The following is a 27,383-nucleotide window of genomic DNA, read 5'->3' on the forward strand; positions in this document are numbered from 1 at the left end:
CCTGTACAACCAATCAGACCCTGACCCTTAGCCTAAACATATTAACCCTTTCGTGCCTTCTAACTTCCCCCTAAGTCAAGCTGCACTTCGCTGCGCCCTGCTCCATTGCTCTACTTATTTCAGTAATGCAACTTAAAAGGTGAAACTAATGCAGTCCTGACCAAAAGTTTAAGACCACTTGAAAAATGGCAAAAAATCTTATTTAGCATGGCTGGATCTTAACAAAGTTCCAAGTAGAGCTTCAACATGCAACAAGAAGAAATGGGAGTGAGACAAAACATTTTTTGAGCATTCAATTTAATGAAAACAGGCTGTTTTTCAGCTGATCAGAAGTTTAGGACCACACTTCCCAAAAAAAAACTAAACCCCCTCAAAAGAGAAATCCAACTTCCAAACATGAACTCAGTAATGAGTAGCTCCGCCGTTATTGTTTATCACTTCAAAAATTCTTTTCGGCATGCTTGATGCAAGCGTTTCCATGAGGTGAGTGGGAACATTTCTCCAAGTGGTGAAGACGGCCGCACGAAGGCCATCTACTGTCTGGAACTGTTGTCCATTTTTGTAAACTTCCCTTGCCATCCATCCCCAAAGGTTCTCAATTAGATTTAGATCAGGGGAACACGCAGGATGGGCCAAAAGAGTGATGTTATTCTCCTGGAAGAAGTCTCTTGTCCTGCCGGCATTGTGTACTGTAGCATTGTCCTGTTGAAAAACCCAGTCGTTACCACACAGACGGTGGTGTTCAAGGAGATGAGGTCTTTGAAGATGTTTTTTGTTTTTGAAGCCCTTCAGTCTCAGATGCCGTCTGATGGTTAGGGGGCTGCAGTCAGCACCAGTAAGGGCCTTTATTTGGGTCGAGGATCGTCCAGTGTCTTGACGGACAGCCAATTGGATCCTCCGGCTTTGCCATCACAACGTGTGACTACCTGACAAAATGACAATAAATCCACATCTTTGCACAGATTTGGCCTTTTAAAGGCATGTGGTCCTACAATTTTGATCAGCTGAAAAACAGTCTGTTTCATTTTAATCGTTATTTTCAATTAATTGAATGCTCAAAAAATGTTTTGTCTCACTCTCATTTCTTCTTGTTGCATGTTGAAGCTTTACTTGGAACCTTGTTAAGATCCAACAACGTAAAATATGATTTTTTGCCATTTTTCAAGTGGTCTTAAACGTTTGATCAGGACTGTATATGAGATATAAATCACTGCAAAAGGTGCACCACAATGATATGCAACTGAGCATTTCCTCCCATTTAGGCCACTTTATTTGAGTGATTTTTAATATATGAGATAGACTCATTACATGCAAAGTGAGATATTTCAAGCATTTATTTGTAATAAGTTGGATGATTATGGCTTACAGCTTATGAAAACCCCAAAGTCACAATCTCAGGTACCCTTTGCTCAGAGGGTATGGATTAATTAGCTGACTACAGTGTGACACTTTGAGCCTAGAATAATTAACCTTTTCACAATATTCAAATTTTAAGTTGCATTAATGCAATTCCTTTTTAGTTGCATTATTGAAATAAATGAACTTTTGCACGATATTCTAATTTTTCGAGTTTCACCTGTAAAATAAAAAAATATATAAATAAAGCATTACTTACTTCATCAATCCCCTGCCACTGCCGTTCCAGTGCATACCAATTTCTTTGCTGGTCTCTGCTCTCTGGACCAGACACGACCAGGGTCGTCTTTAATATTGATTGGACCCTGGGCAAAAATTTACTTGGGCCCCCTGGATCCCGCCTTCCCACACCTTAGCAGGCAATCATGCCCTTCACCACAACACACACACAAAAAATCCACACACCTGGTAGAGTCCAGTGAATGACTATAAATACTTCCAGTTCTGAAGACTCCAGCGGCTCAGGATTAGTGCTCTGGGCAGCTGCGCTCAGGCTGGAAGTGGGCACCGCTCTGCAGGAAGGAGACCAGGGCTCGGCTCACCCTAGTGTTACAGTGCACCCCAGCACCCCACAGTATGCAGTATAGCACCCTATAGTATACAGCACCACACAGTATGCAGTATAGCACCCCACACTATACAGTACCCCACAGTATATAGTAGAGCAGTAGAGCAGCCTACAGTATACAGCACCCCACAGTATACAGGCCCCCCCACAGTATACAGGCCCCCCCCCCCACAGTATACAGGCCCCCCACAGTATACAGCCCCCCCACAGTATACAGGCCCCCACAGGATACAGCCCCCGACAGTATACAGCCCCCCACAGTATACAGGCCCCCCACAGTATACAGGCCCCCACACAGTATACAGGCCCCCACACAGTATACAGCACCCCACTATACAGTAGTTTACAGTATATTAGCATTAGCATAACAGCCCCTGTCACCTTTTCCTGATGTAATCTTCACAAAAAAAGCTCCACAGTTAAGGCAAACTTCTCCTGCAACACTCAAGGACCTGTGATGATCTCATAGCCATGTGACCAGTAATATTGCTAGTTTACTGGTCACATGGTGATGATGTCATTAAGGTTCTAGATCACAGCTCTCACAGACACAGTACGCTAGCTGGAGTGCTGGCAGGCATGGCATGGCAGCTTCCCCTGTGTAGCTGACAGCCTGACACCCGGGGCAGTGGCTAGCAGGGCTCAAGAGGCAGCTGCCTTGGCTCCCCAGGAGCAACTGGGCCCGGGGCAGCTGCCCCTTTTGCCCCTTGGTAAAGATGGCCCTGGACACGACACACAAGAAATGCCCACTCAGCCAATCACTGGCTGAGGTGGGGCAATGCTGTAGCCCAGTAACTAGAAATGACTGGGCCCCACAGCAAATTATTGGATGGGCCCCTGCCCCAACAACTTCTTCACAACCCCTTCCTCCCGTGCAACCCCCACTCCTATGGCTAGCCAAGATCACTCTTTCAGACCAGGCCTGTCAGCTGCTCTGTCCGTTTCCTACAGTATCTCTATATATATTGTAATTTTATAATACTGTTGAGGAAGTCCTGACAATACAATCTTATAGTCCATCAACTTGATGGGCCCCTTCTGAGTTTGGGCCCCAAAGCAGCTGCTTCCCCTATTTCTCCTAATGCTACGCCCCTGCTGTAGCCACTGGTTGAGGGGGTGTCTCCTGCCATGTGCTGTGTGTTGGGCCCACACTGGCGACAATGCCCCCTGTAGTAGCCCCAGTGTTTATAATGTCCCCTATAGTAGTTCTACTAGACTAGTATTTATAAAGCCTGTAGATATAATGACCCTTTGTAGTGCCCTCTGTAGTGCCAGTACATATAATGCCCCCCTGTAGTGCATGCATATATAATGCTCCTGAAGTGTCTCTCTTTTTTATAATGCTTCATGTATTATAATACCCTCTTGTGGTGCCCCCTGTATTATGATGCCCCTTGTAGTCATCCAGCCTATATCATAATATTAAAATAAAATGAAACGACTCTTTACTCTTTAACTGATATGTACATCTTCAGGGGTTATTTTTATTGACTGTATTTTAAGCATTTTAGGCTACAAATCATTTTTTCAATTGGTCTTTATTAAACCAGTCTGTTGACAAGTTGTCACTTTGTGTTTTCTTTTAATCCCGTCAGCTGACGGCTCATGTGTAGCTCTTATCTCTGATCTCCTGACCATTTAAACACTCATTATAGCTTAATTCTTATCACACTATGTCTTAAATAAGTGTTTATGAGGTCAGGAGATCAGAGATAAGAGCTGCACATGAGCCGTCAGATGACAGCCTGCAAACAGATGCCTTCGAAGGTGTACATACCCTTTAATGCATAACAATTATAAAAGGGTTGTCTGTTGTCGAAATTCCATCTTCAAATGGAGTATTCTGATCTAGTAGAAGAAGGTTCATCATATCTAATTTCAATTAATTAGCTAGAGCAGGGCTAAAAAGAGCATCTCTCTGCCTGGAAGACCTGCTTGTCCATGCATTATATGGACAGCTATGTGATTTTTGATGGGCACCTCATAATGCTTCCAGGAAATGTAACACTTGCTGGCAGCTTATTTTTCTAACAAAAAGGCATTGTAAGAAGCAGACAACCTCCTCTGGAAAGACGCCAGTGCAGTGTTTGATGCAGTTTTTTGAGCCGAAGCCAGAAGTGGATCTGGTGAGAAGGTGAATCTACCTTTATATTTCCCATTCCCTTTGAACTTACTTTAGGCTTTGGCTCCAAAAAAAAATGCATTAAGGCTGTAACAAAAATTGCTGTGTTTTTGTGAAACCAGCCTTAAAAATAAAACAAAATCTGCATTTTAAGACATTCTACGGCTTTTCACATCTGGGGCAAGCCCATAGTGTTTCGGATTTGCAAATCCACATGGAACACATGCAGAGTTGGCTATAGATTTATCATTTCTTTCTGCTGCATCTGGAATAATTCTAAGCATCTTGTCCTAGTTGATTCTTTATTTTTGACTCGTGTATTAAGTTATATTTATATAGACGCCCGCAATAAGACATCTTTATTTTTCACAACAGATTACAAGAGATGTGCACGGCTTCTTACAAGATTGGCAGTCAGTCCTATGTGTATCGATGGATAACAGGAAATGGTAAGCCCAATGTTTTAGATCAGTTTCTTAAGGCCTCATGCACAGATCTGCATTTTCCATCCGTGTGCTATCCATATATTTTGCAGATAACACATAGACCCATACATTTCTATGGGACCATGCACACATCCAGATTTTTCTTTTTGCGGATTTGCATGGCGGTTCCTCAAATTATAGTACATATCCTATTCTCGTCCGCATTGTGGATGAGAATTTCTATTAATGAGAGTGCACATAAAGCCATCCGTATTTTGCGGATCCATGGTTTGTGAACAAAATATAGACACGGTTGCGTGCATGGGCCTGTCCGAGTTATATAAAAACTTGGGCAACCCTTGTAAAACGGCCTAAAATAACACATAGATATTCACCTGTTTTCTCCTCTGCTTTTTCCTGCATTGCGCTCCGGTCCTAAGGGCTGCTCTTTGTTTTTCTGGCTGCAGCAGTGACATTTTGTACACACAGGTCCCCGCTGCAACCAGTCACTGGCCTCAGCAGAGACGTCCCGTTCACGGCTGAGGTCATTAATTGGCTGCAGCAGTGACCTGTACAAGGAACATCGCCACTGCAGCCAAGAAGATGACGTCAGCAGCTGGAGGATCGGAGCACAGTACAAGTGTCTATTTATTTGTTATTTTAGGCTTTTTACAGGGGTTGCCTGAGTTTTTATACAACTCAGACAACCCCTTTAAAGATATTTCTTGTGAATCGTGACATATAAAAGATGTGGTAATGAAAAAATTGCAGAAGGCTACTTAAAATGAGTCACTTTCTTTTGTGTTGGTACCATGGCTGCCTATGACGTGGCCTGTGTTTGCTGGTGGTTCTGCAAGGTGAGTGCTGGAAACCCGAAATTCCCTGTACGTCTTCAGGTGGCTACAGTAGCTGTCTTGAAGCTAAAAGAAGGGATTTTAATAATATTATATAGTATAATTACTATTTAGACATAATTGTAGATTTTTTTCATCTTGGATTCACCATTATGTCTGTGGGAAAACCAAGATATTAATGAAATGTTAAGCTGCTGTCTGATATACTGTACTCATGGGCCCACATTCTCCATGTGCCTCCACTTTGTCGAGAATTTTCACCTTTTGGCACCAAAAGTCGCATCTAGTGATTTAGACTGTATTTTTTTCCCCACACTTGTCAAGGGGTGTGGGATAATGGTGGACCCATAGAAATCAATGGAGGGCAGCCGCACATGCACGGTGACTTTGCCTGCTCCATTTACAAGATAGGTTCACTAATTGGAAGCCATTCTGTGTAAGGGCGCTTTCACACTTGTGGCAGAGGATTCCAGCAATCCAAACGCAAACGGATGGCAAATGCATTAAAATACCGGATCAGTCTCTCCGGTGTCATCCGGAAAAACAGATCCGGTATTTATTTTTTTCACAGATTTAAAGGTCTGCGAATGCACAGACTGGAAGAACGGATCCGTCAATGCTGCAATTTTAATTTCAATGGAAATTAATGCCAGATCCGACATTCCAGCAAGAGGGAGGGACTGAACTGATGCATCTTGATGCATCCTGAACGGATTACTCTCCATTCAGAATGCATTAGGAAAAAAAACTGATCAGTTTTTTTCTGGTATTGAGCCCAGAGGACGGAACTTAATACCGGAAAATAAAAACGCTAGTGTGAAAGTCCACTTACAGATAAGCTCTGGAATGAAGCTCAGTTAGACTGAAGCATGATAAGATAATAGGCATTATTTGAAGTGGTTTTCTAGGAATAAAAACAAGGATTTGCCTTTTTCCAGAAACAGTCCCACATCTATCTATAGACCCACCTCTGGTACACGCACCTACGCCGAGAACGGAGCGGGGAGAGTAGCGGAGGGCGCATTGCGCATGCACAGCCGTCCTACATTAGTTTCTATGAGGCCACCGAAAATAGCCGAGCGCTGGCTTGGCTATTTCCATTGGCCCCGTAGAAATGAATGGGAGCGGTGGCCGCACAAGTGCAGTGCGCTCCCATTCACTTGTATGGGGAGAACGCTTGGAGGTGGCCGGACACAGAGAAACCCAGGGTCTTCCAGCCATCACTCTCCCTGCTCAGTTCTCGGTGTAGGGACCCGCACCTATCAGATAATGGGGGCATATCCTTGCCATGTGCCCCCCATTGTCTGAGATGACACAACCCCTTTAAGATGTAACAAGGTGCTCCAAAATGTTGCAGCAAAGTAAGCCATCCAATAGCCATGTGCTGAACATCTAATACATTGTTAGATACTGATACATTTGGTGCTTGTCTAAATTTACACTGTCTACATTTTAAACAGGATTTCTAACTCTGCTCCAAAGTATAGTAGAAATTTGCTGAATCTTAAACGGTTATTCCATGATTGGTGTAAAAAAATGCAAATCAGACATATAGGACATGACAATCTTTCTATCAAAGCTAGAACCAGCCCTGTTCCTCACATGGATCCAGAGATCTCCCCATTTATTGTATCCTTTCTCACTGGACATGTCCTTTCTGCTGCAGCTCACTTCCTATCACAGCTCAGAGAGCATGCTCTTTCTCAGGGTGTCATTTACATAGAGAGACAGGATGGCAGTACTATCTGTATCAGTATCATTTACATAGAGAGACAGGGAGGCAGTACTATCGGTACCAGTATCATTTACATAGAGAGACAGGGAGGCAGTACTATCGGTACCAGTATCATTTACATAGAGAGACAGGGAGGCAGTACTATCTGTACCAGTATCATTTACATAGAGAGACAGGGAGGCAGTACTATCTGTACCAGTATCATTTACATAGAGAGACAGGGAGGCAGCACTATCTGTACCAGCATCATTTACATAGAGAGACAGGGAGGCAGTACTATATGTACCAGCATCATTTACATAGAGAGACAGGGAGGCAGTACTATATGTACCAGTATCATTTACATAGAGAGACAGGGAGGCAGTACTATCGATACCAGTATCATTTACATAGAGAGACAGGGAGGCAGAACTATTGATACCAGTATCATTTACATAGAGAGACAGGGAGGCAGTACTATCTGTACCAGTATCATTTACATAGAGAGACAGGGAGGCAGTACTATCTACATCAGTATCATTCATACAGAGAGACTGGTATCCATACCAGTATAATTTACATAGGGAGGCAGTACTATCTGCATTGGTATCCTTCATACACAGAGAGATAGGGAGGCAGTACTATCCATACCAGTATAATTTACATAGAGAGGCAGGGAGACAGTACTATCTGCATTATTATCATTTATACAAAGAGACAGGGAGGCAGTGCGTACCAGTATCATTTACATAGAGAGGCAGTACTACCTATACTAGTATAATTTACATAGAGAGATAGGAAGGATGTATATACACAGAGAGACAAGAAAGCAGAACTATTTGTAACAGTGTAATTTTTCATAGAAGCAAGAAAGACACTAATACATAAAGAGACAGGAAGTAAGTACTATCTTTACTAGTATCATTTATATAAAGAGACGGTGTTCTGTCTTCATACACGTTCACACAGTGTGCAGTCTGACATTCAGTATAAACCGTTCCTATCTTCCAAATAAGAGGACTGTTTTCTGTAGTCTAACTAGTTTATTGGCCAACAGGGTTGTGAATTGGTAAAACTACAAGAATACAATTGGCTTGTGTAAGTAAAACATATAGAATAGCATGTACAGTAATACATTGACAGAGAAAGCAGATGTCCAGAATGGCTGCCTATACATAGAACTGCACATCTAGCTAACAGAAATAACTTGCTGAGTGACACTTTTGTCTAGCTAAACAGCTCTGCATAACATAATGTCCCTGAAACAAGGTAGATCTCACTCACCAGATATACTTGCACAAAGATGGTGGAGTTTAAGAAGGAGAACTGCATGGAACAGCTCTGCTGATGTCCTGTAGTCTGTATGTAGACTGGAGACTGAGCTTCTCCTTCCCAGAATGCCTCACACTACCCACAATGCCTAGCACCTCCCACAATGCCTAGCACCTCCCACAAAGCAATAATCTTTATTAACAAGAAAACAAGGTGCAATACATGTGTACCACTGCTAGATGGTGCTGTTATCTAACTAATAACTACAGGAATACAGAAATTGCAGAAGAATGAATTAGAAATGAAATAGACGTGAACTGAAATTAATCTCCCTCTGCTGCAGGCAGGACAGACGGGAAAGCAGTGCTATCTGTTTTAGTATTATTTACAGGAAGAGACAGGAAGGCAGTACTATCTGTGCTAGTATGATTTACATAGAAAGACAGGAAGGCAGTACTTGTCTGTACCAGTATCATATACATAGAAAAACATTGAGGCAGTACTATCTGTACCAGTATCATTTACTGCTCGTCAGGGGAGGAGACCACTCTATATACATGCAGTGATCTCCTCCATAGTATGGGGCAGCAGAGGCTGTTTAACCAACACAATCCACTGCCAGGAAACAATGATTTTTGTGACCGCACGAATGAGTGTTTTGCTTGTGCTTCACGTAATTGGCGACACATTTACACAGCCAGATAAATGCCCTATAAATGCCTGTCAGTGATTATCTGAGGGATTCACGGCCTGTGTAAAGGGCCCTTAAGTCCTTACATTGAAAGACATTGAGGCATGACTACTAGTACTATACCTATATCATTTATAAGGAGAGACAATGAGAGGCGGTATTATCTGTGCCTACATCATTAAATGCAAATTAATTCTATTTTCAGAAAGAAAAGAAAGCTGGGCCTCTAGTCTTACCAGATGTAAGGTAACTATGCCTTTTAAAAGGTCGAACATTGATTTATATTATCTATAGCTACCTTACATCTGGTGGAAATAGTACCCCCCAGATACATAATTATACGAGAGACAAGACAACAGTCCACTTTCTCAACATGTTCAGTAGTAAAATGCGTCCATCATTCCCTAAAAAAGCACCTCATTACACTAACCTTAAAGGGAATATGTCAGCAGGTTTATGCTATCTGAATTGAAAGCAGCATAACCTAGTGAGAGAGACCCATATTCCATACATGTATTACTGGATGACTTACTTTTATAAAATTGCCCCTTATCAGCCGCAGCAGGAGCCAAGGATGTAGTGCATGCACCGCTGTGTGTGTGCAGCAGCGTCTGTGATATTCATGAACTGCGGCTCCCTCTGTCCTCCCGCCACTGACAACTTTTTCCCTATGTTGCCCATAGGAAGAACGTTCTCAATTAGCTAAGGACTACTCTGCCTGACAGGGCCGGTTCTAGGTGAAATGGGGCCCTAGGGCGGAAAACAATAAGGGCCCCCCCCCCACATGGCACACAATAGAATTATATATATATAGTAGTAGTTGTGGCCGGTGCTGGGGGCCCCTAAGGAGTCGGGGGCCCGGGGGCAATTGCCCCCCTTGACTCTATGGTAGCACCGGCCCTGCTGCCTGAACAGCTGTGGCTGATAAGGGACATTTTTCTAAAAATTACAGCGAGCCATTTAGTAAGTGATGAAATGGATGGAATCAGGGTCTCATGTGCTCATTTACTATTAATTACATCACAAACATATGGGGGGAGATTTATCAAACTGGTATAATGGAAAACTTGCTAAGTTGCCCATAGCAACCAATCAGATTCCACCTTTCATTTTTGAAAGCTCCTTTGGAAAATGAAAGGTGGGATGTGATTGGTTGCTATGGGCACCAGTTTGATAAATGACCCCAGTAGTATTCATTACATGGGCAGGATATATCATCAAAAAGATTATGTGTGAATCAACCCATGAAATAGACCCAAGTGGCAAGTGATTAGCTCCAAAATCATCTCCAAATGAGGTTGTCTTCTGCTAGATCTTTGGGGTCCATAATTTTGTCAGAGCCCAGACTCACCAGAAGATCCTCTGGAGCAGCATCGGACTGGGGCTCCTTTCGCCTACCAGAGGGAATTAATCTCAGGGCCCAACCCCAATGTCATTAATAAACTAAATCAAAACCTAAGAAATAGCCCCTAGTTGACAGTGATTAGCTCCAAAAGCAGTTTTCTCTTGGAACTTTGATGCCCATTATGGCTTTATAAACAGGGTCCACTCTGGCGGGCCAGTCCAACCCTGCTCTGGTTCTCAGGAGGGCCATTCCAACCATGCACATCTGTGCTGCGATGTCAGCCATTTAACCCTTTCCATACCGCGGTCCATACGGACTGCGGTAAGGAAAGGGTCAACAGTCAAGGAGCTCCCTCCCTCTCCCATCGGGGGGCTGCTGTGCCTTTGTAGCCCCCAGTCAGGATGGGGTGACAGAGGGAGGGAGCTCCCCTCCTTCCCCTTCCCCGTCTGCTCAGTTGTGGCAGATGGGGAAGGTTCCCATGGCAACAGGATGCCTTCTCAGGCATAGATCTGTTCAGACAAAGTGTAAGTAAAATACAGTACAATACACTATATAGTGTACTGTATGATACAGACATCAGACCCACTGGATCTTCAAGAACCAAGTGGGTCTGGGTAAAAAAAAAGTAAAAAAAAAGTGAAAAGAAAAGAGATTGGGCATGCACAGGATCTAGAGTTAGGGAGAGTAGTAGCCGCCGCCCAGCGAAGTGAATATTGATGAGCTGGGCGGCGCTTCAAAACGGCAGTTGGGAGCGGCTGGCTGGGCGCAATTTGAGATGAAACGCCGCCCCTTGGGCAGATTGGAGACGAGTCAAGCAGGTTATAAAACTTTAGTTTTCTGTATTTATAAGGTGGACAGGGGGGATACTTAGATGATTTTAATACACTTTATAAGACCTGTACTGTCATATATATACCTAAATATGCTTATTGGGCCTGTCAGTGTCCCTTTAAACTAGTACCAACAATACTGCCACCCTATCCCGTAGTTTCTAAAATGGGGTAACGTTTTTGGAGTTTCTACTCTAGGGGTGCATCAGGGGGGCTTCAAATGGGACATTGTGTAAAAAAAACGGTCCAGCAAAATCTGCCTTCCAAAACCGTATGGCATTCCTTTCCTTCTGCACCCTGTCGTGTGCCTGTACAGCGGTTTACGACCACATATGGGGTGTTTCTGTAAACTACAGAATCAGAGCCATAAAAATTGAGTTTTGTTTGGCTGTTAACCCTTGCTTTGTAACTGGAAAAAAATATTAAAATGGAAATCTGCCCAAAAAGTTAAATTTTGAAATTGTATCTCTATTTTCCATTAAATCTTGTGGAACACCTAAAGGATTAACAAAGTTTGTAAAATCTGTTTTGAATACCTTGAGGGGTGTAGTTTCTTAGATGGGTCACTTTTATGGAGTTTCTACTCTAGGGGTGCATCAGGGGGGCTTCAAATGTGACATGGTGTCAAAAAAAACTGTCAAGCAAAATCTGCCTTCCAAAAACTTCTTAGTAATGTCTGAAAGACTGATGACTGGTGTAAAGTCTTCACACGGCTGGAGGACGCCTACACTTTTTAAGTAGTGTATGGCAAGGAAAGCTGCACACAGCATATATCTGATTCCTTGATTGATGATAAATCTATATATATACCCCAGAGTAGTGATAGGTAAGGAAGTCATTGACTTAGAAGGTGTCAATACAGTCCTTGCATGAGAATGATGAGACAATCTGTTACAATTGTCAGGGTGTAGAGTAGTTAGGGGTGAATGTGGAAATCCTTGTCTATATGTCTTAAGATCAGTGCTTTACCTTCATCATCATTATTTTTTATTGTACGCACTGCTATATTCCGGACCACTTTACAGACATTAGCAGTGTGTGGGAGGAAAATGGAGTCCCTGGAGGAAACCCACACAAACTGGGGGAGAAAATGCAAACTCCATGCAGATGTTGTCCTTGGTTAGATTAGAACCTAGGACCCCAGCCCTGCAAGGCACCAGTGCTAACCACTGAGCCACCATCATCTACCTAATACCATCTATAAAATATAATGATTTACCCTAATTGGCTGCTTCCTTAAATGGGTTAATACAGAATGGTCCTGTATGAGAATTGGGGGGTGTACCAACAACTTATTGGATATTCATTTGCAGGCCTTTCCCCAGTATATTTGTACCCAAATACTATTTTGGTATTCAGTTTAATAAGGGTCACTCATCTACCATATTCCATTTATAATACCAGCATTTTCTTATGTGGGCTCCTGCAGGCTCCAAAGTATAGGCGAGTTCAGCTATTACAGGAATCATGAGGACCACCAGAGAAAAACCCTATCTGAACTTAGCCGTGGAGCAGATTATTTGCTTCTATGGCTTATTACTGTTAAGGACAGTTGGTGTGAAAGTACAGTGCCAACCTACCATCCTATGGGCATTATCCTGGCAGTTCCTTGGTTTTCACCCTTTAATCCCTAAACAGGGATCTGGTCTTCCCTGCAGGGAAACCACTAGGCTGCTACCGCTTGGAAGAGTCACTCTGTAGTTGGCTGCTGAAGGTACCCTGAGTCTGATCTTCTGAAGATAGCCAGACCTTATCTCCAAGTGAGAACTGAGTTGGAGAGCTGGATATACAATCAGCAAACTTCTTCTTCTGAGATGAACTCTTCAGAAGAGCGGCCCTAGTCTCCTGCCAAATCTGGAAGAAGTTTTCAACAGAACAGTTTGTTTGTACTCCATAGGAAACAGCGACGGGAAGAGGCACCCATACACAATGAAGAAAGGATTCTTATTGATAGCCTCACTAGTATGGTTATTATTTAAAGACTGCCCATGGAAGCAAAGCAGCCCAATCTTTCTTATGTGCATTGGTGAAGTGGCACAAGTAGTTGGTCAAGACTTGGTTAATGCGTGCCACTTGTCTATTGATCTACCGATGGTAAGCAGAAAATAAGTCTAATTTGACATCCAAAAGGTTGCAAAAATTTCTCCAGCACTTGGACATAATTTGCATTGACCGGGTAGACATGATATGTAAAGAGAACCCATAGAGACAGAAGATGTGCTGAATGAACAATTTAGCTAGCAGGTTGTCAGATGGTAAACCATACAGATGATCCTGGCACTCGCTTTCTTCAGTATGCTTAGGGAGCGTTTTGGCCCGTCCAGAGCCTTTGTCAACCTTATAGTTGGTAAATCATTAATGAAGTCCATGGCGACTACAGGCACAGGAGAAATCCTTCCAGGTCTTTGTTTAGGAGTTTTGTTTTGGGTACAGGTGGTAAAAACGGAATCCTGGATGCCCTTGGAGATAGATGGCCACTTGTAGTGTCAGGGTGTGAGCTTGGATGTCTTACAGATACCAGGATGAGCCATGACTCTAGAGCGGTGCTGCCAGACCAGAACCCATTTCCTCATGGCCGAAGGGACAAAGGTCTTGCCTAGGGGAATGTCACTCAGTTGGACCAGAGCTAGTTAAACAATACAGGTCAGGTTTACAATATGTTGGGGCTCCACCTCCTGACCAAACGGAGCCGTCTTTTTTCACAAAGAAGAACCCCACTCCTGCCTAGGAGGAGGATTTTCCTATAAAATATTTTTCCAATTTTGCTTGATGTACTCAGACATGGCATATGTCTCAGGCAAATTAAATGGGTACACTCAGCCTCCTGGAGGAGAAGTACCCAGCAATAGGTCTATGAAGCAATCATAAGGCCTATGTGGAGGCAGCGTCTCAGCTTCCTTCTTATCAAAGACGTCAATGTAGCTGGCATAAACAGGAGGCAATCCTTTCTGTGGAATAGATAGAACATGGGGAGGCAGAACTAAAAATAATTTAGTTATGCACTCTAGTAGGCCCAATTTTACCCAGCCCATTTTTTATTGGAAAGATACTGTCACCGCCAGACATCTGAGAAGCTCTGACAGACGTTCTTCAGAACCTCCTGCTTGAGGTTCTTTTGTTTTGCATTCGTTTTGTCATCTCGTTTCCCTCTCTCAGCTCTCATCTAGTTGCACTGATTGCATCCCTTTAATTCCCCTCCCATACTGCATTACTTTGCGGTTTATACAACTTCCTGGAGTGTGCTCATGCTGGATGCTGCAACTGATGCGTCTACAGATAAGTCTGTTCATTTATTTGTGTTTTCCTGTTTGCTTGATCCTAGGTGACCCTGACTCCCTCCGTATTAAGTGTAGGGAGCCAGTGGTCGTGTCCCCTCACTATTATAGGGTGTTCAGGTGTCATACAGTCGAGGAACGAGGGTATGCAATTATCTACCATAGAGATTTTTGCATAGGCTGAGCAGTAAGGGAGAGTGCTAGGTCTGTTACAGGGCTTACCCTTTTGTTCCTTAGTTTTGGATCAAGTCAGTCGGATCTTCATTTGTGTCTTCTAGTTTTTTGCAACACCATCCGTGACAGATACACTGCCTGTCCAAAAAAAAAAGTCGCCACCTGTATTTAACTAAGCAAATAGTTATGAGCCTTCTATTGGATAATTACTGCATGGGCGATTATCTTTCAGCTGGCAATAAGTTATTTAACCCCAACTGGTGCAATGAGTTGCTCTCATTTCTCAAACAACCATGTCGAAAGACAAATCTCGTGGTCGTGGAAAAGCTGTTAGTCTGTTTGAGAAGGGTCAAATCATTGGCATGCATCAAGCAGAGAAAACATCTAAGGAGATTGCAGAAACTACTAAAATTGGGTTAAGAACTGTCCAACTCATTATTAAAAACTGGAAGGATAATGGGGACCCATCGTATTCAAGGAAGAAATGTGGCGGGAAAAGAATCCTGAATGATTGTGATCAGCGATCACTTAAATGTTTGGTGAAATCAAATTGAAGAAAAACAACAGTAGAACTCAGGGCTATGTTTAATAGTGAAAGTAAGAGCATTTCCACACGCACAATGTGAAGGGAACTCAAGAGATTGGGACTGAACAGCTGTGTAGCTGTAAGAAAACCACTAATCAGTGAGGCAAACCAAAAAAAAAGGCTTTGATTTGCTAGGGAGCATAAAGATTGGACCCTGGAGCAATGGAAGAAGGTCATGTGGTCTGATGAGTCCAGATTTACCCTGTTCCAGAGTGATGGACGCATCAGGGTAAGAAGAGAGGCAGATGAAGTGATGCACCCATCATGCCTAGTGCCTACTGTACAAGCCTGTGGGGGCAGTGCTATGATCTGGGGTTGCTGCAGTTGGTCAGGTCTTTTTTTCTTCCCTGATGGCACGGGCATATTCCAAGATGACAATGCCAGGATTCATCTTCATTTTCACACATGGATTGTCCCCCACAGAGTCCAGACCTTAACCCCATTGAGAATCTTTGGGATGTGCTGGAGAAGGCTTTGCACAGCAGTCAGACTCTACCATCATCAATGCAAGATCTTGGTGAAAAATTAATGCAACAATAGATGGAAATAAATCTTGTGACATTGCAGAAGCTTATCGAAACAATGCCACAGCGAATGCGTGCCGTAATCAAAGCTAAAGGCAGTCCAACAAAATATTAGAGTGTGTGACCTTTTTTTTGGACAGGCAGTGTACTATGCAATCACATTCTCACTGGCAGTTCTGCAGCCATTCTGCATTTTCTTCTTGGTAACATTCTTAAGAGCCCTGTGCACCATGTGTAGGAATGTCCTCAATTAACCAGGCTTCTATATGAGAGTGTGCGTTTCATAACTATAACTGAATAAATTAGTAGATTGCTATCTAGCTTACACTCCTAAATCATAATATGATTCTCTCCTGAGAAGTAGAAGCAAACATAAAAACATTTCAGAAGATAATAAAAGCTCAATAATTGTAGAAGAAGAAGAAGAAGAAGAAAGGAATTGGTGTAAGCCATTAGTCCACTCACCTAATCATGATATATCAGGAGTCTGACATAAAGCAGTTAAGCTGGTTTAAAGGGATTGTCCACTCCTTTTATATTGATGGCCTATGAGCTTTTCTGAAGTATCTCTAGTGCTAAAACTACATTGCTCGATCCATTGTGTTGTTGACGGAGTTGGTTACTGCAGCACTGCTCCCATGTTGGGGGCAGTGCTGCAGTAAGCAGCTCTGTCTGCTCCACAGTGGATGGAGCTGTGTAGTTCTAGTGCCTACTTCTGGTGCTTCTCCAGAGCAGTTAATTGACCGGGTTTGGGGACAGGGGTTTGAACCCCTGCCAATCAGATATTGGTGGCCTGGGGATAGGCTGTGACTATAATATTATATTCCTTTTATACATTTCCTCATAGAGGTTTAGGAAGGAATTGAGGTCCAGCTGGGTCTTACCAGTTGGGAGAGTATCCCTGCACAGTCTGACATTATCCAATCAGTACTGCTAGTATCAGACTGTGCAAGGACCCCCCCTCCCCTCCCCCCCCGGTAAAGTTATAAGAATAGGTGCTCCAGAATTATCATTACCTGGGGAATGCAAGTGGGTACTAAAACAGACATGTCAGGAGAGGTGAGGTGACAGTTCGTCTTAAAGATATGGCCTACGTGATGGGTGGAGTCGGAGAAGCCCAGACAATCTCTGCCTGCAGGCTCCGGAGAGGTAAATCCGGCGCTGGGTTAGTGTACACTGTTTTGTAGTACGGATTTGAGAAGCGTGACTGCACACACCTTTCTGATCATTTATCACAGCGCTCGCCCTGCATTCTCTTGCTCGATTTTCTCCTCTTAATTATCCTGCTCTGGCTCCTTTCCTCTCTGCAGTTTTCCTTTCATTCACAGATGTTGTGAGGTGGAAGAACCTTATTTGCCATTTAATGGAATTCCTCACTTGGTTGTGAGGCAACGCCACACCTTGTGCTAATCTGTAGTGAAAGCTAATAAAATATTCATATCAATTACGTGTGATATTAATTCTCCTTAGATGCCTTAGGGGACGGCATTGCTACATGTGTGGCGCAGCGTTGGTTTTAATAATTTTTCAATTACTCTAAATTATTAAATGGTGCTAAATAATTGAAATCAAAGGCATTAAATATGTACATTATTATTTTGAAACTAATATAAGAGACAGTTGTTTAATTAAATGAAAAATCAAATGCACGCCGCAGAGAGAGAAAATAACCAGAGGTGATAGAGGAATGGTGGCTAGCGTCTGACTGACTGGCTTCATGAAGTAGGTGATGCAGAGTTAGCAAATATGGAAGTGGAAAGTGTACTTGAGTGGTGAAGATGAGGACACCTGGGTGGTCAGACGTGAGATGGCGGCAAGCAGGCCAAAGATGTGCAGTATCTTTGTTATTGTCAGGGGCGGACTGGTCATAGACCCTACAGGGAAATGTTCCGGTAGGCCGCTACCCAGAGGGGCGCCTGAGCTGTCTTCATAGCCACCATCCAGATATGTCATAATTTGACGCTTCTCTCCTAATAATTTGACGCTTCTCTCCTGACTCTTGATTTCAGCTGCATTGCCATTATGAGGCAACCAGAGTAGGAGGACAGAACATGGCAGCTGGCACTGGCCGTCACATAGGAGAAGTGTCTCCTATTTGTATACCACAATACCGCCTAGTGCATACAACGATTATATAATCCACAAAAAGTGCACTAGATAAACCACGTGACCATCAAATGTCAAGTCTTTATGCAAAGTACATCATAAAACCTGAGTGTTCAAGACTAGAGGCAACATCACCGGACAGTAATGCAGCTGCAATATGGGATGAATACGTACAGTTTTACTAGCACTTTATTATAAGCTCGGATTGCACTGAACAGTCTGGCCATTGCACTTTGGTGATCTTTGTGATGTAACATTTATAGTTGCACTATATATTGCACTATATATCAGGTTTTGTGATGTATTTTGTATGAATAAAGATTTGATTATTTTAAGACGCACGGTTTATCAAGTGCATTTTTGTAAGTTATATAAACATGAATGCTTGGCCAAACCAAGTGTATGCGTACAGGGAGCAGTCATATCATTAGAGGCAGGGTTATGCTTAAAGATAAGGCCTCTGTATAGATAGCATAGGATCCACCATTAACAATAGGTGATGGTAACAGCTTATCTACTCCCCCTCCCGGCACAATGAACTTTCTACAGAGCATGTCTATAAACTCAGCTCATAATAGATCAGCTAATTGCATCTTTTAGGCCTCATTCACACCTCCATGCCCGTGCTCAAATACATAGAAAGGTGGTCAGTGATGCGTCCGTGAAGCTGTCCGTGAAGGATCTGTCTTTGGTCCGTGTGTCCGTTTTTTGCTGTCCGCGTGCCATCCGTGTTTCACTGACACTGCACAGCTGAATTATTTTTTTTTAAAGCATCTCTTCCTAATGATCTGTGAAACTTCGATGCAATACGGATGGCATCCGTGTGGCATCCATGGCTTTCATGGAGCCATAGACTATAATGGGAGTGATGGATCTGTGAACACGGACAAAATAGAGCATGCGCCCGTGATAAAAACACTGATGTGTGAATACACACATTAACATGAATGGGGGCATGTGCTGTCCGTGGAGAACACGTACAGCACACGTCCGTGGAACACTGACGTGTGAATGAGGCGTTATGCAAGTATAAAAATGCTCACTGGTTGGCAGCACTTCTTGCCATGTAAAGAGGGGATGTGCTTCAGACAAGATGTCAGGTGTACGGGGGACAAATGATCATTTTTGCACTGACCTTTAAACAAGTGCCAGTTGACTTCTCTTAATGCCCATCGATGCCCGTTATGACCCTTAGGCTCCATTCACACGTCCGCAATTTCATTCTGCATTTTGCAGAACGGAATTGCGGACCTATTCATTTCTATGGGGCCACACGATGTGCAGCCTGGATCCAGAAATTGCGGACCCGCACTTCCGGGTCTGCAATTCCGAAATAAATAGAACATGTCCTATTTTTGTCCACAATTGCGGACAAGAATAGGCATTTTCTATTAAGTGACGGCAATGTGCGGTCCGGAAAATGCGGAATGCACATTGCCGGTGTCCGTGTTTTGCAGATCCGCAAAACACTTACGGATGTGTGAATTGACCCTTAGGCCTCTTGCACATGACCGTAAGGCTTTTTCAGTATTTTGCGGTCCGTTTTTAATGGATCTGTTTTTCCGGGTTTTTGTTTCAGTAGTGTTTCCGTTCCGTTTTGCCTCTCCGTTTTTCCATTTGGTTTCCGTTTGTGATCCGTTTTCTGTGGATCGCAAATGGAAACGGAAGTATGCAATTTGGTCTGGGCATAAAATTTTCAATAGATGGTTCAGCAAAAACGTAATGGATACGGAAGACATACGGATGTGTTCCGTATGAATTAAAAATTTTTTGCGGAACCATTGACGTGAATGAAGCCACGGAACGTAATTTGCGGGCAATAATAGGACATGTTCTATCTTTGAACGGAAATACGGAAACGGAATGCATACGGAGTACCTTCCGTTGTTTTTGTGGACCCATTGAAGTGAATGGTTCCGCATACGGAACGCAAACGGACCACAAAAAAAGACGGAACGGAAACAAGAGGCCTTAGACTTGGTTTACCGCACTAGGTAGACAAGAAATCTTTTATATCTGACTTTCATTTTTAAACAATGGAAAGTAAAAAAAAAAAACTGAAAACGTTTCATAAAAGTCGATACAGGCGTAATCTGTGTTTTCTTAGCAAACCCTAATTGTTGTTTCCACGCAATAAAAGCATTAATCTATCTGCAGATAACATTTCTTGTACAGGTGACCAGCCGAGAAAGGCTATGCTTTGTTTATATAGCAGTGTATGACTGCCACCACCTGGGACTGAGGAAATAACCCGCTTTCAGTGCATTCAGTGCGTGGTCACGTTGACGCTGCTCCTTCTAAAGACTGCAGCAGAGTAACTCATTTTATGTATCTTGTTGTCTTTCCAGTCTTAGACTTCTTTTGTATTAACCAGTGCAAGACCGGGCCATTTATCCCCTATCCAGACCAGACGCATCTTCCGTGTGACTTTGAAAGACATAACTTTTTTTCCCATTAAGTTATTTAAATAAGATTTGTCTTTTTTCAGTGATACCGTGGGATTTATTTTTATGTAATTTTTTATGCTTTTATTTTTTATACCTGGGAAAATAGAAAAAGAAACAAAATTGTTTGCTGTTTTACATCTTTAGATTTTTTTAAATAGCACAAAGTGGACATTTTAAAATTGCACTCCCTTTCCATAACAGTTGTTTTAAAATAGGGGATAAAAAATTTGCAATGGAGGCCCCCTCCATTGTAAACTTTTTATCTCCTATTTATGATGTTATTCTTTTATTCATTTAGTTTTTTAGCCCTAGTTACAGGGGGTAAACAACCCTTGGAGGTTTTAACAAGGCTGTTGAGCCTCATTGTAGAGCTAATCTAGTTCTGCTAAGACCCAGCAGCTCATTTAGGCCTCTTTCACATAAGCGATACGGACTGTGTGAGGATCTGTTCAGGGAAAAACTGATGGTTTTGCAGGCAAGTTAAGGCTACTTTCACACTAGCGTTCGATCGGATCCGTTCTGAACGGATCCGATCATAATAATTCAGACGGAGGCTTCGTTCAGAACGGATCCGTCTGCATTATATTGGCATATAAAAGCTAAGTGTGAAAATAGCCTCGGACGGATCCGTCCAGACTTTCAATGTAAAGTCAATGGGGGACGGATCCGCTTGAAGATTGAGCCACAGTGTGTCATCTTCAAACGGATCCGTCCCCATTGACTTACATTGTAAGTCTGGACGGATCCGCACGCCTCCGCACGGCCAGGCGGACACCCGAACGCTGCAAGCAGCGTTCAGCTGTCTGCCTGGCCGTGCGGAGGCGAGCAGAGCGGAGGCTGAACGCCGCCAGACTGATGCAGTCTGAGCGGATCCGCATCCATTCAGACTGCATCAGGGCTGGACGGAAGCGTTCGGGTCCGCTCGTGAGCTCCTTCAAACGGAGCTCACGAGCGGACAGCCGAACGCTAGTGTGAAAGTAGCCTAAATCAGTTTAGTCTGTGCATGCGTTCAATGTTATAGTTTTTCTGCGCGCATCAGTTATAATGCATTTTTCACGCGCCTCAAGAAAAACTGAAGAATGACAATCTACATCTCTTAGCAACCATTAGTGAAAAACGCATTGGAGCCTAAGGCCTTCCGTTTTTCACGCAAGCCCCAGTCACTTCTGTGGTGCGGAGATGCATGAAAAATGCAGAATATAGAACATGCTGCGATTTTTTTCTGAACGCAAAGATGATGCGTGAAAAAAGAGATGAATAGGTCAGGATACTGTTCGGATGCTATGCGTGGGATACACACATGTCATCCAGATGGAAAACTCACTTGTGTGAAATTGGCCTTAGTTACCTGGGAACTGGTTACCTAGCCACATGACTGCTGCAACCGGAGCAGGAATGAGCTTCTAAAGTGTATGGCCATATTAAGAAGGACATAGCTAAACTTAAAGGGGTTTTCCGGGCTGTTCATATTGATGACCTATCCTCAGCACCCCCGCTGATCAGCTGTTTGAAGAGAAGGTGCACCGTGCCAGCGCTGCTTTCTCTTCATTGTTTACCTGCTCGCCGTCGCATCCGCAGCGGCGAGCAGGTGTAATTACACCCAAGCCGCCCCATTCATTTCAATAGGACGGATTGCTCCTATAGAAGTGTCGGACCCCCGCCGATCTGATATTGAGGACCTATAATGAGGATAGGTCATCAAAAAAAATAACTTGGACAACCCCTTTAAGTAGATGCAAAGGAGGGTGACCATAGTAGTTACAGATTGGGTGGTGTGCAGAACTGAAAGATATGATCAAACTTGAGGTTATTAGGGGTGATGTCATTAATATTTACAATACATGGAGAGTACAGAGAGCTTTCTAATGATCTACAACAGGAATGGCCAACCTAAAGCTCTCCAGCTTTTGCACAACTACAACTGCCAGCATGCCCACACTGTCTACAGCAGGGCATGATGGGAGTTGTAGTTTTACAACAGCTGGAGAGCCACAGGTTGGCCATCCCTGATCTATAAAATCAGGGCCATCTTTAATATTGATTGGACCCTGGGCAAAAATTTACTTGGGCCCCCTGGATCCCTCCTTCCCACACCCTTGCATGCAATCACGCCCTCCACCACAACACACACGCACAAAAATCCACACACCTGGTAGAGTACAGTGAATGACTGTAAATACTTCCAGTTCTGAAGACTCCAGCGGCTCAGGATCAGTGCTCTGGGCAGCTGGGCTCAGGCTGGAAGTGGGCACCGCTCTGCAGGAAGAAGCCCAAGGCTCGGCTCACCCTAGCGTTACAGTGCACCTCAGCACTCCACAGTATGCAGTATAGCACCCTATAGTATACAGCACCCCACAGTATGCAGTATAGCACCCTATAGTATACAGCACTCCACAGTATACAGTAGAGCACTATAGCACTCCACAATATACAGCTCCCCACAGTATACAGTAAAGCAGTATAACACCCACAGTATACAGCAACCCAACAGTATACAACACCCCACAGTATACAGTAGAGCAGTATAGCACTCCACAATATACAGCTCTCCACAGTATACAGCACCCAAAACTATAAAGATTACAGCACCTCACAGTATACAGCACCCCAGGTATACAGTAAAGCAGTATACCACCCCACAGTATACAGCCCCCCACAATATACAACTTCCCACAATATACAGTAGAGCAGTATATCACCCCATAGTATACAGCACTCCATAGTATACAGTAGAGCAGTATAGCAATTAGCACCCCACAGTATACAGTAGAGCAGTATACCACCCCACAGTATGCAGCACCCCACAGTATACAGTAGAGCAGTATAGCACACCACAGTATACAGCACCCCATAGTATACAGTAGAGTAGTATAACACCCAGTATACAGCACCCACCGTATACATCCCCCAATAGTATACAGTAGAGCAGTATAGCACCCCACAGTATACAGCCTCCCACATATACAGTAGCTTACAGTATATTAGCATAACAGCCCCTGTCACCTTTTCCTGATGTAATCTTCACACAAAAAAGCTCCACAAGTCTGGCAAACTTCTCCTGCAGCAACACTCCTGGTAGACAGGACCTTTGATGACCTCATAGCCATGTGACCAGTAATATTGCTAAGTTACTGGTCACATGGTGATGATGTCATCTAAGGTCCTTAAGAGAATCACAGCTCTCATAGTTCGCTGCCTGGAGTGCTGGCAGGCAGGCAAGGCATGGCATGGCAGCACCCTCCTGTGTAGCTGACAGCCTGACACCTGGTGCAGTGGCCAGTAGGGCTCAAGAGGCAGCTGCCTTGGGCCCCCCAGGAGCAACTGGGACCGGGGCAGTTGCCCCTTGTTAAAGACGGCCCGGTATAAAATTTATACCTAGGTCTGTGCCCATGACAGGAGGACATCCTCTACATCTAGTTGAAAGAAGGTTTCACCGTCACCAAAGATGGGGATTCTTTACTGTAAGAGCAGTGTGCCTATTGGTTGAAAGAGTTTCAAATCCTGGATGTTTCAAACCTAAATCTCAGGTTTTCTGTACTAGATTACTAGAGGTGGGTTATTGACCTATCTGACGTGTTTGGAGGAGTAGAAAAATAATTTCTACCCCTAACATGAGATAATTGACAACGGTCATTGTTGCCTTCATCTGGATCAACACTGTCTTAATTCAGCCTTTCTTAGTTACTATAGAAGAAAACACCACATGATAAATGACAGCAAAATACTGTATAGAAAACAAGTTCCTTATGGCAGTGTCCCGGCCTGGAGGGACAGATCAATTACAGTCTTCCTACAGGTGGGAACAGTTTAGTGCATACAACCTACAGCACTAGAAAAATATTATCTCCAGTCTACAGCCTTGTCCATCGCTCCTTACGGTCAGTCTCTTGCCAAATCCTGTGTCTACATCCTTAAAAATATCTCCCACATCCGCCCTTATCTCTGCGCTAATACATTTATTAATGCTCTTATCATTTATCGCCTTGACGGCTATACAACTTTATTGAGTAGACATCAGGAATGGTTTTGCCAGTGCTGCAAGTGGTTGCTGTTCTTGCCTACTTCTCATCTACAAACCATCTCACCAAGCTACGCTGGGCTAACCATAGCGAGAATATGTGACCTACCCCCCCCCCCCCATTATGCCCTTACACTCCTGTCTGCACGTGAGCACAAGCTTGAGGACACAGCAGTCTAAAGGGGACGTATGAGACTAGAAAAAAATAAATGCCTTTTTTTCCCCCTGAAACCACTACCTTTGGCCGTGTCTAGTATTGCAGTTTGGACACCTTTGCTTATATAGGGCTGAGCTGCAATACCAGACCATGACCAAAAAGGGGCGCTGTTTTTGTGAAAATATGTCCCCTTTAAGGAGCCTTCAGGTCTCTTCTTCTCTATGCACATGGAGATATATCAGGACATAATACCATGAACCCAGGCTTGGACTAGATGTTGACTTCATTTGCACAGAAGACACAAGTTCCATGAGTCTCGATGCACCTGGAATATATCGGCATGATTTGAGCTGGCCGTGCACATTAGATAAATGCTGACCAAAGCTGGCATCTAATGCATATGGTAGCCTCCCGACTCTCACCGGATGGCAGATGTAGGGGGAAAAAAGGATTAGGCTGTTGGATTTCAGCTGCCTGATCTTTTTCTTCTCAGGAGTCAGAGGTGTCATTCAGGACACATGCATGCTGGGCTGAGCAGAGCATGCATGTGTATGCCAGAGGGGTCAGGAGAGAGAACTGTCAGATGAATTCGTTTTTTTCGCAGACGCTATCTAATGTGTATCTCCAGCCAGAGCTGCACTTCATTAGTGGTGATTGGGGAACAATTCATACAATTGCAACATTTCCCATCTACTTGGGATTGTGACTGCAGCAGGGGAATGTTGTCTGACCGGATTCTAGTAACAGTCACATCATGTCTGTGTCCTGATGGTAGCAGTCATCATGCAACTGAAGTCACATTTTTAGACCGTCACAATGACACAATGCAGGCTGTCCGTAGCCACCACTGGGGGGAGCTTAGGCGCGCACCGCATACTGTTATATTAAAAAATAATTGTAAAAATTCCTCTAAAACCTCTGCCAAATTACAAATCTGCCACCAAAAATGCTAATTTTCCGCTGTTGAATCAGTGGCAGATTTTGCCCATGTGAACACAGCCTTAGGTCCCATGCACACGACCATATCCGTTTTGCAGTATACGGATACCCTCTGTGTTGCATCCACATTTTTTGTGGACCCATTGACTTCAATGGGTCTATGGTCCGCATTTTGCGTTGAAGTATAGGACATGTTGTATCTGTTTGTGGATCATCCATGTGCTTTCTGCATCTGCATGTTCATTAGGCTACATGTACACAACCGTATGTATTTTTCGGTCCGCAAAAATATGTGTGTGTTGCATTTGTTTTTTTGTTTTTTTTAGCGGATCCATTGTAACAATGCCTATGCTTGTCCGCAAAACGGACAAGAATAGGACATGCTCTATATTTTTTGCGGGGCTACGGAACGGACATACGGTTTCGGAGAGCACACGGTGTGTTGTCTGCATTTTTTACAGACCAATTGAAATGAATGGGTCCACATCCTATGCGGACAATACATTCGTGCTTGCATGAGGCCTTACACAAAATGCAGCCCACAGACCCCTTTAAGTCAATGGGTCAGCAAAAAAAAAGATGCAGACGGCACAGGGACCCCAGGGCACCGGGGCTAGAGCTGAAATAAAAGTTTTTGCAACGGTTTTTAAGTCATGGCCACAACACAGTAAACGGAGCGAAGTGGCGGCACCAGCAATCTGATAGGTCAGTCCCGTGGTGGATGTGCAGTGGTACAATACTCCACATGTACATGTCCTCTAACGGGTAAACTCACCAAACGCTCATGATTTTTTATCCTCAACCTTTTCCACAAGCAGAATATGGAATTATCTTGTATTATTTGTATTATAACATGTTCAATTTTTTTCTCTTGACAGATATCAAAGGAACACGAAATACCAAGAACTAAAAAAAATCAAAAACAACAAAGTGCCTTGGAAACCAACAGGGAACCGATACAGATGTTTCTAGCATATCCCATTGTGAACAAATAAATATATTTTTGCATACTGACAAAATAATGTACTTCCATAATTCTCACAATGTCCATTTTTCTATGTCGTCCTGTATATGCGGATGTTTGTAATGTCCAATGACTGCCATACTGAAAGAACGCACGCCCAGTGCGCCCGTCCCCACGGTCATTGCCAGGGACCCCCTGACCGCGGTGAGGCATTGTGTGCTTCCTGCCTCCAGGTTCGAATTGGCAAACGGCTGCTTTGCTGGGTATAAGTGACTTTTGACGTTATGCTGGCTGCCAAGAAGACTGGTTTGTGACCGCCTTTAGAACAGACATATTAATATTGCATATTATGTTCTGTGTAATATTTCTGCTGCAATTTGTGTATTCAAAATCCTGTAATAGACTCTGCTTTGCAACACTGGTAAATCGATGTATTTAATGCTTCTGCAGCCCAAAAAGTAACGTTTGGTTGAGATATATATGTTCTTCTTAACCCAAAGTTAAATATTTCTGGTCACAAGACTTTATTTAAAAAATTGCATGACAAATTGCCTTGCTCATTGTCGGCACAGGACAATGTATTGTTATGCAGAGGTCAGTCTACGAGTGCTGCGTAGCCTTCACTTTATGTACTGTGAGCCAGACACGTGGGGCAGCGGACTTGTATACAGACATATACAGGCTGGTGCCATTCGTTTTCTGTACATTACGTGTATAATACATTCCAGTGACATGTGCAATATGTAAATAGGTGTAAATATTACCTACATAATAAAGTGTTTGGTATATATACAGCATGTTGTGCTTGGTGGACTCTGCATTGCTTATGGCCGTTCTCAATATGTTTCTGAAGACCCTTCACAATGTGGCATAGTGTTAAAAAGTCACTGCACTTTTACACAATTTCATTTAATAGAGAATGGTGTAATTATCACATTTCTAAATCACTTTGTTTA

At 43.4% G+C, this 27,383-nt stretch overlaps 1 protein-coding gene across 1 annotated transcript in view; it reads left to right on the top strand.

Annotated features, from left to right (window-relative positions):
• Positions 1-27,149, top strand: part of ALKAL2 (ALK and LTK ligand 2) — a 47,237-nt gene extending 20,088 nt beyond the window's left edge. The window contains exons 5-6 of the mRNA XM_044292252.1: positions 4,482-4,555; positions 26,342-27,149. Coding sequence (XP_044148187.1) covers positions 4,482-4,546 — 65 coding nt within the window. The 3' untranslated portion in view covers positions 4,547-4,555; positions 26,342-27,149. The remainder of the gene's footprint in view (positions 1-4,481; positions 4,556-26,341) is intronic.
• The last annotated feature ends 234 nt before the right edge of the window (positions 27,150-27,383 follow it).

The sequence above is a fragment of the Bufo gargarizans genome, chromosome 4 (assembly GCF_014858855.1).
Source record: "Bufo gargarizans isolate SCDJY-AF-19 chromosome 4, ASM1485885v1, whole genome shotgun sequence".
In the NCBI taxonomy this organism is placed as follows: Eukaryota; Metazoa; Chordata; class Amphibia; order Anura; family Bufonidae; genus Bufo; species Bufo gargarizans.